The sequence below is a fragment of the Medicago truncatula genome, chromosome 7 (genome assembly GCF_003473485.1).
Source record: "Medicago truncatula cultivar Jemalong A17 chromosome 7, MtrunA17r5.0-ANR, whole genome shotgun sequence".
NCBI classification, from domain to species: Eukaryota; Viridiplantae; Streptophyta; class Magnoliopsida; order Fabales; family Fabaceae; genus Medicago; species Medicago truncatula.
Genome location: NC_053048.1, coordinates 52,817,744 through 52,831,382, shown reverse-complemented (window position 1 = coordinate 52,831,382; position 13,639 = coordinate 52,817,744). Strand labels below are relative to the sequence as shown.

The following is a 13,639-nucleotide window of genomic DNA, read 5'->3' as shown; positions in this document are numbered from 1 at the left end:
TCAACACGTGCCACCACTTTGTTCATAAGGTTGGTACATTAGCCAGTAATCATTCATGACTGGGTCAGAAGGGAATCCAACGGCACATAACATAGTTATGTGTGCATACTCTATATTAAATATTAAGTGGTCTCGTATGGTTCTGCCTCTTTTAAATCGAACAAAATCGTCCTAAACTATCATGTTTTTTTGCAGTTTTAGTTCTACCTCTTATTTTCAACTCCAGAAACGCAGAGAATAAGAGGTAAGACTAAAACTGCAAAAAAACATGATAGTTTAGGGACGGTTTTGTTCGATTTGAAAGAGGCATGACCATTTTCAGCTGGTCAAAATGCAAGGACCAAAAGTGTAATTAAGCCTTAAATATATAAAAAAGAGAAATGATATTTTGACAACCATTTTGTGACAATATATGTGACAACTTTATCTCTCATACTCACATTATTTTTTTACTTTATTTCTCTATTACTTTGGGTTCCGTGTCACTATCTACTTTCCTTTGTAAATTAGTGGTCATCACAAAAGTTGTTACTCAAATGGTTGTTGAAATACCGCAACTCAAAAAAAATCTCAACATTAACCATTAACCATAAGCCACAAAGTGGTTTCTGTGCTCAACAGAGAAAAAAAACAGGCATGTGTGTCCCAGTCCCTCGTAGACCAACATCTGTTCAATTCAATGCACATGATTAATTTGTGTCAACTATATAAAGAGAAGCAGCTAGATAATGCACTTTGTATAAAGGAGTATTAAAGCTTTAGAAAATACAAAGAAGGAAACAATAAAGCCATTTTGATTTTGCTTCTTTGTGCAAATGGTACTGTGAAAAAAACCAGACCAAAAACATTTCCTTAGTATCAAAGAAACATATTTTTCTTTGTCATTTTACAACATAAAACATCGTTTTCATTCTCTCATTTCTCACTTCTTGTTTTACCTAACCTTTATACCTTTAGTTCAAGGATAGGCCTTTAAAAAAAATTCTGTCATGTTCTATTCTATGCTAAGTTTTTAAAAGCATTTGCATCATCTACATCATAAATCACACTAACATTCCAACAGCTCCATTCTAAATTCCAGAAACACTATTTCTTTCATCATGGCCAATGAAGCTTCTACTTGCCTCTTGTTCCTATCTTTTCTCATTTTCTTCTGTTCTGGTAAGTAATCTAATCACTAATCAATCATTATTCTTCTTGTGAACCTTGTTTAATGCTGTTTTTACACTCTAATTATGCTACTTTCAAATTCTTTTCAGGAACCAATGCATTTTCAACTTTTTCTGGAGCAAGATTCCTTCAAAAAAGCAAGATCTCAAAGTCTCAGATTCAGTTTCTTGTTACAAATCACAAGATTGGGAGAAAACTTCAAGACACAAACCCAGCACCAACAATCATCACTGTTCCTTCAACCAATCCTGTCACAACAGTTTCTCCAACAAATCCAGGTGCAACACCTGTCACAGTTCCTTCTACTACTCCACCATCTGTTCCATTATCACCAACAAATCCAGCAAATTCACCGGTACCTGTTACACCTATAACTGTTCCAGGAGGAACAACACCAGTGAATTCTTATCCACCACCATCACCATTATCAGGAGGAACAGGAACTGTTCCTGTCACAAATCCTCCACCTTCAAGCACAAGTCCTCCATCTTCTTCAGGAGGTAGCTGGTGTGTGGCTAAACCTGGAACACCACAATCTACACTTCAAACAGCATTGGACTATGCTTGTGGAACAAAAGGAACTGATTGTTCACAAATAAACCAAGGTGGTATCTGTTACAATCCAAATTCACTTCAAAACCATGCTTCTTTTGCATTCAACAGCTACTATGTAAAGAATCCTGCTGCAACAAGCTGTGACTTTGGAGGGGTTGCTACCATCACTAACACTAATCCTAGTAAGATCTTTAATAGTTTTATATCCTAATTTTTCATATTATGCTTGATGAAATTTTAAGATATGTTTTGATGAACTCTCTTTTGAATTGTGACTAGGTTCTGGTACCTGCATCTTCCCATCATCTTCAGGAGGAGGAGCTGGCGCAGGCGCATCCGGCGGGTAAGTCAGAACCGTGAAGGGAAAGCTTTCATTTCATTATGCAAAAATTCTTTGAATCCTTTTTAATCCTATAAGATACTTAACTCTATTCAAATATCTATGGATGTTTTAGATTTATAGGTTTATTTCAAAACTATTATGTTTTAGAAATTTAAGGCCTAATCAATGTTTTTCTTGTAACAAACTGTAGATGGAAAGAAAACTTAAAAATATGTAGTGCAATCAATGACAGATACTAGGGATAAATAAGCCTAATTTAGACCTTCTTTGGATTAAGAGCTTAATTAAGTCCTTATGCTATTAAGCACTTATAGCATAGGTGCTTATTTATAAGCTATTTCTATACCAAAAGATAAAATAAAGTCAACTTGTTTTCATATAATCTATAAGTTGTTTTCACTTTTCATAGGCTATCCTGGTGGCCTTGTGAAAATAAGTTGAAAACAACTTATGTCCATGTTTCAAACAGTCTCAGAATTGCTTATCTCAGTAGATCAATTCAAATTAACCAGTCCCAAACAGACTCACTTATCAAGTGTAAGTTGAATTTTTATTTCTTAATATGTGTACACTAAGCTTAAAACATCAATAGATATGGAACAACGGAGTATTAATCACGGTCGTCTTTATTTGCAGCTCTAGTACTACCTCATCTCCAGTAGGGTTTGGACCTCAAAGCTCTCCATTGGATTCCTCTCATTCAACTGGTCTGAGACCTTTGCTGAGCTGCATGGTTGTGGTGACATTATTGGTCGGTGGAAGACTCGGCATGAGCCCATAGTTAGCTTCCATGCTCTATCTCCTCGCCGTAGTTTGTTATACAATTCTACACGCAGGTGTAGAAAGACAGTAGAGTAGTAGGGAGAGTTTGTGGCGATGATAGCTGAATGTGTTCCTTGATCTGTTTACTCAAGCTTAAGTGAAAGAAAGAACTTCAACAGCAGAAATAACTGAGGACCTCTTGGTTATAATCAGATTCAGGAACTGGAGTAGTTTAGGACTTTATGTAGATCAGTGTGTGCATTGTTTGTTTTGGAAATTAATTTGCATATAGACTGTTATTCAAGAAAATAAGTTATGTGGGTACTGGTAGAGTTTAAATCATGGTACTAACTAGTAGATGGTCAAGAGAACAATTTCATATCATGAGAAAGAGACTAGTATGAGAGCTTGTCTAGATTAAGATGAGTTAAGAAATGATGTCACTGTTGTTATTATAATCATATGTAAATCAACAACTATGGTGTTGGTAAAATTTGGAAGACTTCTGAATCATCACTACAAACTGTATCAGACCACTACGATTTTACATCATGCCTTTCATTTTCGCAAAATCAGAAACAGTTTAAATGCATGCATTTTCTATTTCAATGCTGTCAGTATTACTGCATATTGTGTTAGACCAATATCCTATATTCCTTTACAAAAATTGCCATTGACAGTAAATTTGTTGCTAGATTTGATTTTCCCTGTTTATTCACAAATATGCTTTTGTTTCGAATGATGAAACCAAATCTCATTTGTAATTGTGTTTTGCAAATTACAAATTCAGGTTAAAAATTATCAAAGCATTTGACTTCAAAAATGTAAAAGCTGCACAAATAGAAGAAACCATACGTAGTTTACTATATTTAAGCATGCCATACGTATAAAAAAGGGCAACCCGTGCACTAAAGCTCCTGCATAAGCAGGGTCTGGAAAGGGATCCCACCATTTACAAAAAAGAATCTGTCATCTCTCAACAACAACAAAAAGTCAGTACGGTTCAACATGCGCATATTTGAACATAAAGTTATATACCTTAACAGTGTTTTAGCTGGTAAAAATTTGTATTAAAAAAAGTAATACTTTTTTATTTTGATTAAGATTAAAACAAGTACTGAAACAAAAAACTTAACGAGTGAAAGAAATTACTGATCGAACTTATATTCATATGTAGTGAGTAGCACTGAGTTCGCTTTAAAACCAGATAATCCATGTATGATCGAACTTATTATTCAAATCAAGCACAATAACGCAGTCATAAAGTCATGTTCGCATGATCTGGAAAATTACGGTACTGCTTAATTTTCCAATCCAATGCAATTTCACAACAGCAAGTTATAACACCCAAGTTTGATTCAAAGATGGGCTGACCATGAGAAACAATAAACATAGATGACACCTTTAAAACAACACAATCAAAACTTGTATCGAAGAGATGTCAAAATACAAACAGAGATTTATCTGGCCTAAGAAACTTGACTTCAGATTCAAATAAAAAGAAAAAAAAAAATCCATAATCAAGAAAGAAGTGTGATGTTTTTTTTAACAAAAAAAAAATGTGTTATTTAAAACCACTAATATATTAAGCAATATATAATTCACTATTACTAGTTATGACAATACTAGCAAAATTACCAACCCTTCCAAGATTTTTGTCTGGAAAAAGACTTGATAGTATCCCATGAAAAATAAAACATGCTAATCTGACAAGAATGCTAGTTAAACCAACAAACTTGAATAGCAATAGTTCACAAAATAACAGCAACGGTGATCTATGTCTTAGACTAAGCAAATTCTTTTAACGAAATCTCAAACAAAAATTGTCTTGCAAGAACTATCATAAGGGTAAATTAGGAACTCAGACTTCCTGAAGTTTTCACTTCTTGTCTTCCTTCTCTGCCTCAGCAGCCCTCTTCAGTCTGGCACCCAAATGGCGTTTGTTTGTTCGCTCAAGACGAAGCTTGTAATAAGCCTTAAATGCCTTCATTTCATCTGTAATCTTAACAAGCTCCACAGATGGCTTCTCCCTCACAATTGGTAAGTATGAACCTTGAACCTGTGTAGCATTTGCTAGTTCCTCAGGAGTGGAATCACCAGCCTGGAAATAAAAAACAGGGCCGTAAGAAATTAAGAATAATGCACAACTTTTTCTTTTTCAAATTTATTAGCAATGACAGTACCAAAATTAAGGAAAAGGTCATATATTAAAAGAATATAGCCGCAATTTGCATTACCTTGACCTTGCGTGCACGTCTTGGGAAGACAACCAACTTGGCCTTGTATGTCTTCAGCCTCTGCACGTTGGCTTGCAGACCTTCCAATGATCGGTTCTTGCGGCGATGATCGACAGAAATGCCAATAGTTGGAGCAAGCTTTTTGGGAATACCTGCAGACTACATTATAAAATAGAAGAAATAAGAAATAAACCATTGAAAAGGTAAAGTAAAAAAGCAGAACATCAAAGTACAATACATAGTTATACTCTATACTAGATGCACTCAAACTAAGGTCTTTTACTCATTTATCATCTTGAACCAAAAATTAGACAGAATTGAATATGAAACAGGTGACAGCTGGGAATATTCGGAGAACTCAGTCTCAAACTGTCTATAATATGATTAGTGTTTTCAGTGGTGTATAAGCACAGAAATCATGGATTATACAAGGAGGTTCACCTACATACATTGGAGATTGGTGTAATATCATAAGTATAATTGTACTGTAACAACTAAAGTAGATTTTGATCAGGGGCGGTTGCTAGTACAAGGGGGAGGTAGCCATGGCTACCACAATTTTTTTTATTTTTTTTTAGCGAGTAGGTATATTTTTATATTTAGCTACCCCCAATAATATATATTTGGCTACCCCAAGTTTTATTTTAAGTGAAATAATTTTTTCCATCTTTATTTAGCTTCCGGTCGAACTTCAAATTATTTAATCATGTCGTATAGGAACCGGAAGACTAACACCCAAAAGAGATAAATAATAAATAATTGTTGTGGATAAATCCAACTATGTTTGTTGGTTAGTTACTTGGTAACTAACTCGTTAGTTAGTTAGTTAGAGGCTTGTAGTGCAAGTTACTCAACTTAGCCTTGTACATGTTTTGTATTCAGTTGATACAACCAAGTATCTTGTATCATAATCAATAGAGAGTTTTCTCATCAATGAAAAATCTCAAGACAAAACAAAGAAACAAAATGAGCGATGATTTTCTTTCAAATAGCTTGGTTATTTACATTAAAAAAAAAAAAAAAAAGTATTGCAGGTCAGTTTAGCTCAACGCAATTATGGATGAATTTGAGTCTTTGAAGGGCCGCCGAGTTCAATTTTCATAAATAGCTACTATTAGTTTTTATTTCTTTTGTTGTAGCTTTTTTGGTACAATCCGTTTTTCTACTGTGTCTTTTTTGGTACAATCTGTTGTTGCCGCATTTTTTTGGTATAATCCGTTCATGTTGAATCAAGTGTATATTTTATGAAGAACATTTTATATAAGTAATAGTTATTGTGGTTTTTTTTTTTTTGCCTACTGGGTTAGATTAGTTTAAAAAATAATTCTTTATATGTGACCACCTCATGAAAATATTGTTAGCTTCGCCGCTGATTTTGATGGTCATGCTGGATAAAAACTAAAAACTCTTAAAACCGGGCATAGATCTAAAACGGTCGGGGTTCCTAAACGGCATATGATTTAAGGCCAGCCATGGGCCTTAAAAAACACTCAATTAAATTGGCTAGCCAATCCTATAGTTAAAAATACTCCATATGGACAGGTTCGTCCACTTGACAACAGGTTTGTCCTGGAATTAAGAGAGAATTTTGCAAACGCAATTCCATGTATTGATGTGGATTGCAAACGCAGAAGTACATCAAACAGAAAATACTATGCCAACCATCAATTGATTCTATAGGCAAATGAACACCAGTTTCTATATAGTGATATTAATAATCAATGCCAGGACACAGGGCACGTCAAGTTTTATCCAATAAGATTAGATTATATCTTTTAAATTATAATAATATCATCAGGTAGAGTTCCTACAATTTCACATAGAGCTTGTTTGTAAAAAATTCACTTTCCAAAGTTTTCATCCATTTATTACATAAACAACAGCATAATAATCAAAGTGAAGCTGTTTTGAGTAGCTTCTCTTGTAAACAAAAACAACAGCATCTATATATTTTCTTTAATAAATCTTCAAAAGTAAATATCTAGAATTATATAGCATCAAAACCACGTTTGCGTAAACTTTCAATAAACTACATCGAAAACAAAAATCAGATTTTACCTTCAACTCCTCAAGGGAGAACCCTTTACCAGCCCTTAGTTTCATATTGTATTTCTGAGTCTGTCCATGAACAATAGGCCTGAGAGGTCCAGCAGTAGGCCTTGGGAAAATCTTCACCGCCTTCTTCTGACGAGCTGAAAATGCAAAAACCCATCAAAGTTAACATTTTTATTTTCAATTTACAATAATACATCAAAATAATAGAATTATAGAGAAAATTACTACCTAAGCGTCTTCTTGTCTTCCTTGCAGGTTGGTTAAACCATGTCTTGACATAGTTTTGCCAATGCTTGCGGAAGTGTTCGTTAGGGATAACATTGTTATGCTTCACCATTTTTCACCTTACCTTCGAATATCAACCAAAAAACAATAATAAATCAGAAAGGTTTAATTGAAATCGAGTATTGTATAGAAAAAGTTGAGATCTACGATGAGAAAAGCAGCAAGAGTAGTGATTGGGATGTGAAAGGAGAAGGTGAGAGAGTGAGGTACCGTACCTGCGGCGATTTCACGAGCAGGAGCAACTGAAGAGAAGAATACGGAGACTAGAATAGGGTTAGGGGGAAGTTATACCACATACCCATACCCCTGCACTTATTATACTTTTACCCCCCAACATTTGGACACAAACTGACTAATTTGCCCTTTTTATGTAAAATAAAATCCAGCATCACTTCCGATTTTGTTTTTCTTTTATTAGAATCGATTTTGTTCCCTAAATCTAAATCATTGATTTAGTTTCCTGGAAAACGTTCACAACTGCTAGAATTTAGAAAATTAGAATTGCTCAATTTTCTGGGTTTGCCATGATCGATTACGACTGCTTGGTTTTAGAAAATTATAATTTCCGGAATACCACTGCTTCAGATTCTCTGCTCTATTGAATCCTGGAAAATGATTGCATAGCATTACAGCATTACACTTGATTGCTTCCCTTCAAGATTTTCGATTCATGCTGCAATTGAATCTACTTTTTTTTGACATATTTTTTATTTTTATTTGTTTTCTATTTTTTACTAATTATTTGTTTTTTTTTATTAATCTTGTCTTCTTTTATTCTGCAATTCAATCGTTTCTTGAACTTCCTATTAATGTACTTCCTGTTAATGTTCCATTTTACGTTCTTTCAAAAAACTAGTTTCAGAAATGGCATATTTAGGGCATGTTTGAAACACTTTTTTAGTTTTTAAAAATTAAAAAATTAAAAATTTGTTTGATTATCTATTTTTAAAATATAATTTTTTAAAAATGTTTTGGGTTTTTTAGTTTTAAGAACTAAAACAGTGAAAGAGCTAAAATGAGTTTTGCTTTTTTATTTTTAGTTTTAAGTTTTTAAAATAGAGTAAAAATAAGAAAAGGGAAAACACGGAGAGAAGTGCCAGTTTTCTTCAATGGCATAGTTGTAAATTGTAATTATGTTTGAAGTCCAGGGGTATTTTCATTTTTTTATCAAAAAAAATTGGATCAAAAATCATCACTCATTTTGCAGAAAAACTCACGCGAGAACACTGAGAAGCGAAAATGGTGATTTCCACCGCGATTCTTCTCCGATCTTCGCCGTGATTTTTCTTCGATCTACACCTCGCTTCTTATTCTCCACCGCGCTTCTTCTTCTCTGCGGTTTTTTCAAGTTACATCTCACACCTGATTTTTTTCATTTTTAAATTAATTTCTGTTCTTTGATTCAGAATTTTGCTTCTAATGTAGCGATTTTTTACTTGATTCTGTGTTTATTGGCGTTTATATCTATGATTTTCAATATTAGGTTAATTTTTAAATTTGAGATTGTGTGGTAGAGTTCGAAATTTGTGCTTGATTATGATTTTGATGTCGTTGTTTTGGTTAAGTAGATCTGGATTAAGTGTCTGTTTGGATAAAAAAAAAACTTATTTGCAGCTTATAGCATGATAAGCACTTATGTTTGCAGCTTATAGCAAAAGCACTTATCATAATAAGCACTTATGTATAAGCTTGCATAAGCTATGTTTATAGCAAAAGAGAAAATAACGTTAAATTGTTTTTCTAATTGCTATAAGTTGTTTTTATAAGCTACACTGAAGAACTAAGAACTTATGTGAATATAAGTTGAAAACAACTCATGAAAATTGTCATATATATAAGCTTGCATAAGCTATTTTTATAGCAAAAGATAAAATAACGTTAAATTGTTCTTCTAATTGCTATAAGTTGTTATAGGATTTAAGACAACTTAAGATAGCTAAGAACCCTAACAAGTGACACAGGTTGAAGAAGTAAAAATCCTAACAAGGATGTTACCTATATTGGCAAGTACAATTGTAATGAACACATGTTTAGCACAACTTCAAACATTCTCAGTACAACAAGGGAATGCAATGAACCTTAAACTTGGTTCCTTCACAGTACCTACATCATCCATTCCTGTCATCCCACTTATTTTCGTATGCACATTGATTCCTATTTATGAACTTTTTTCGCAAAACTTATGTTATACTTTGGTGACACAGACACTTATGTTATAGCTATGATTCTCATCGGTTCTGCTTACACCGGACCATCAATGAATCCTATCCTTGTAAGTGATTCATTTTTTCATTCGTCGTTTTTCATGTTATCATTGGTTTCGTCATGTGTTTAAGTGTACTGGTTTTCGTATGCTATACATCATCTTATCATGAGGGTGGCCTAAATTCTCATTCCTTTTTTAATATATTCTGATATGTGCCGAAGGTTTGAAACTTTGAAGTTGTTAATCTGTTTTAGCAACCTTTTTAGTTGTTAATCATGAGGGTGGCTTATCCTGTTTTACCTATGTATGATATCTATTTGATTTAAGGTATAACATAAGTTTCTATGATACATTCTATGAACTTTTCTATGAACTTTGAACTGTTTTACCTAGTTGTTAATCATGAAATTCTGCCACAGAGTCTCGCAAAACTTATGTTATAGGATTTTATGAATGCGAGGATTCCATGTTCGACTATGGCAGTTTCTGTGATACATTCTATGGTTTTATTTTTTAATAACTTTTGGTTCTAGCCACTTCAAATTTAGCTCTGTTTTGATCCATGCAAGTATGTAGAACAAGTTTGTTTTTGAAAACATGTTTAGGAACATTGCTTGAAACTTCATATGTATAGCTGGTGGTGTATTTGGGAAAACATATTTTATATTGAAGTATGAAATTTGATAACAACAAAGAAGGTTTCTTTGAAGCTGACTGTATTATTTCTGATTGCAGACTGTGCCTTTCTTATTCATTTATTTATTTTCTTTTGATGAACTAGAAGAACTAGAAGACATTTCAGACGAACTAGAACACATTTCAGATGAACTAGAAGACATTTCACATGATGCCTATGAAAAAACCTTGGAAAAGTTTAAGGATCCTGATTGGAGGGAAATGTTTATGGCCATATGACTAATGAGAGGAAGAGGAAGTTTGGATGGGTACTAAAACTCATATGTATAAATATGTGAAGAAAATGATTACTATTCATTATTATATTATAAAAGTCACAATTCCGTATGTCTGGACGTCGAGAAAAACATAATTCCAAGAACTCAACACAAATTTTATCTGATGATGATTAATTGAATCATCTCTCTCGTTACCTTCATCCACGAAAAGTATAAATTTAAGTGGTTCATCAGGAAACAATTCTAATGATGCATATCATATCTTATATGTATCTCTGCGTATCCGTGGAGTATCTTATATGTATCTGATAAAATATTTTTTAAAAAATTAAAATAATTAATTCCGATACTTCGTGAATACGTATCCTCGAATATCCGTGAAGTATCGGTATCTGATACGGGTACGTCTCCGTTTTAGAGTATTTGGGCTTCATAGGACTCAAGGGATGTGCTTGTTGAAGAGAAAGTTGCTGCATTTTTATTCATAATTGGTCATAATGTTCGTCATAGTTGCTTCAAACTGTTGTTTGGTTATTTGATGTTTATGTTATCGACAGTAATATGCTATAATATTTTGATGTGTTTTACATTTTTAAATTTTGTATTGCTTGAACAAATTTTGATTTCGTATCTAAAAAAATAATTTATTTTGTGACTAAATTCTACATTTAACTAAAGTACTTGAAATTTAATTTGATTGGTAACTAAGGATAAAATTGTAAGAAAAGAATAATTATATAAAGGGTAATATAATTTATATAGGTTATTAAAAATAAATTAAAAAAATTTGATTACCAAACAGGTTTTCTAATTTTCTATTTTCTAAAATTGTTTTTGAAAATTATGTTACCAAACGGATTTTTTAATTTTTTCATTTCTAAAACAGTTTTGAAAAGTCGCATTACCAAACAAGTTTTTTCCTTTTCTCTTATTAAAATCACTTTTCTAAAATTGATTTTTAAAACATATTTTAAAAACTAAAAACAAAAAGTGTTTCAAACAGGCCCTTAGTTTTCCCAATTTCATATGCCCCGAAAAAAATTTGTAGAGACTTCTAGTATAGATTTAAAAAATATAATCATGAATGTTACAAAAATTTGTTTAATTAAAAAACGTTTATACTGATTCGAGAAAAATACAAATCGGAAAATGTGGGGTGAACTCATAGTTTGTGAAATGTTGAAAGTGAGGGTGGAAAATTAATCAGCAAAATGTTAAAGGATAAAATTAGATTTTTCAAAGATTTGTAAGGGTGAAAGTATATACATAGGAGTATAAGGTAAAATTTCCATGTTAGAGTTTATTCGATAAATCGATTCTTAAAGGAAAGGGCCTAAAGGTTGGGTCACCAGGTTGAGGCTGGCTGGGTTAGGCCAGCCCAATTGACAGCTCTCTCTAGGAAGTTATACCCACAACCCTACATTAATATTTTGACCCCAAAGTTCCAGTTTTACCTTTTAAAATAAAATTGATTTCATTGGTGTAGTTTTGTAATTATTTTCCCTGTTGTAGTCGACGTGTGTATTTGTAGGAGAAGAGAAAGAACCTAATGAATAGGGTAAAGTACCTTTCAGAACCTACATCATTTTCTCTGTTCTATCACTTTGTTTTGGTAATTTATTTGTTCTCTAGGTGCTTCATCACGCATGACCTGATGCTTCCGAACCTACATTATTATATATTGGCTTAATTAATTAAATGGTCTTTGTAAATATTTAAATTTTTTTTTTTAGTCTCTATAAAATAAAATACATTTTTAGTCCCTATAAATTTTTTCATAAGTATTTTTAATTCCTATAAAAATTTTCCATCAGCATTTTTAGTACCGTAAAAAATTTCCATCAACATTTTTGGTCCCTAAAATGCTTAAGGAAAATGTCACAGGGACTAAAAATGTGATTTTATTTTATAGGGACTAAAAACAAAACTGTGAATATTTATAGGGACTAAAAACTTAATTAACCTTGTATATTTATATGATAACTATTTCCGAAAAGGATGAGTAGAATTTTTCGGTATAATACCTTTCGGAAAAGTAAAAGGAGTGTTCCGGGAAAATTTAGGAATCATATTGTAGAGGAGGAATAAATCAGAAATATATACCTGAACAAATATTATGTGGGGTGAATTTGAATGGGAAATTTTGAAACTGAAATTGAAAAATTAATGTGTAAAAGGTTAAATAGCAAATAGGATAAAATTAGAATTTTTGAAGATTTGCAGTGGTGGGGTATATGGTATAATTTCCCTCTCTCTAGCTTTGATTTTTTCTTTGGTGCTTCTACGGGGTTATTCCCACAAAAGATACTTGTGTAATAAGCAAAGAAGAGTCACAGGAGTTTAGGGGCTAAGCTAACAATATTAATCCCAAGAATAACACTAACGTTGTTCTCTTAAGTTTTGATAGTTAAGCCTAAAAAAACCTTATGCACGTAAAATAAAAAGGTAATGAGATAATTAGTCTCCATGTTTGAGACCACTATTGAGGGTAAAATAAGGATAGCTCACATGCACTTTATATTCTGAATAAGCCAAACGATAGGAAAGCCCCGTATAACACCCATGCTTGGTAATACGATGGATCACCGTTGTTGCAACACATTTAATGTCCTTCTAAGAACAATTTTTTTTTTTAAGGAAAGTGTTAATGATTGCTCCGACACTTTTTAAGAGTTTTATATAGTAAGTTTTTAGGAAATTTTGTAAAATCAATGCATTAAAAATTAAAATATTTTAAGTTTCTTAAGGAATAATTTATTATTTTAGAATCCTTAAAAAGTGTTCCGAGAACACTCGATAACTAAACCATTTTTTAATAATTTATTTAATAATATTCATTCTCATATAAGATTAAATCTATGTAAATCTTACAATATGTAAAAATGAATTCCACATAAATTTATATTGGTTTCATCTAATAAAAGAATAAATATTAAAGAAAATGTTAATATTGTTTCCGAAAATCCTTCTTATGGGTTGTTGTCGCGATTTGTTTGATCACCAAACAAACCATAGGCAACAAAAATATGTATGAATGATTGATTGGTAAAAAATGAATACTTTGGAGAAATATCTAGGAAGGTGCCTTGTAACAACAATAAATCCTAAGTCC

The 13,639-nt window shown here is 32.3% G+C and overlaps 2 protein-coding genes and 1 long non-coding RNA gene across 3 annotated transcripts; 2 read left to right on the top strand and 1 right to left on the bottom strand.

The window, feature by feature from the left end:
• Nucleotides 1-747: 747 nt before the first annotated feature.
• Nucleotides 748-3,382, top strand: LOC11435305 (glucan endo-1,3-beta-glucosidase 1). Its single transcript, XM_003626105.4, has 4 exons — nucleotides 748-1,161; nucleotides 1,260-1,907; nucleotides 2,005-2,068; nucleotides 2,705-3,382. Exons 1-4 carry the CDS (start codon nucleotides 1,101-1,103, stop codon nucleotides 2,847-2,849), a joined length of 918 nt encoding a protein of 305 aa, XP_003626153.1. The 5' UTR covers nucleotides 748-1,100; the 3' UTR covers nucleotides 2,850-3,382.
• A 1,031-nt stretch (nucleotides 3,383-4,413) lies between these two features.
• On the bottom strand, nucleotides 4,414-7,772 carry LOC11426640 (60S ribosomal protein L13-1). Its single transcript, XM_003626102.4, has 5 exons — nucleotides 7,623-7,772; nucleotides 7,351-7,471; nucleotides 7,126-7,259; nucleotides 5,068-5,226; nucleotides 4,414-4,931 (listed from the first exon to the last, which is right to left on the bottom strand). Exons 2-5 carry the CDS (start codon nucleotides 7,457-7,459, stop codon nucleotides 4,710-4,712), a joined length of 624 nt encoding a protein of 207 aa, XP_003626150.1. The 5' UTR covers nucleotides 7,460-7,471; nucleotides 7,623-7,772; the 3' UTR covers nucleotides 4,414-4,709.
• Nucleotides 7,773-8,575: 803 nt separating this feature from the next.
• On the top strand, nucleotides 8,576-10,706 carry LOC11433108 (uncharacterized). Its single transcript, XR_003006562.2, has 3 exons — nucleotides 8,576-8,755; nucleotides 9,612-9,679; nucleotides 10,395-10,706. It is a non-coding gene; the product is annotated as an uncharacterized lncRNA (long non-coding RNA).
• Nucleotides 10,707-13,639: the final 2,933 nt, after the last annotated feature.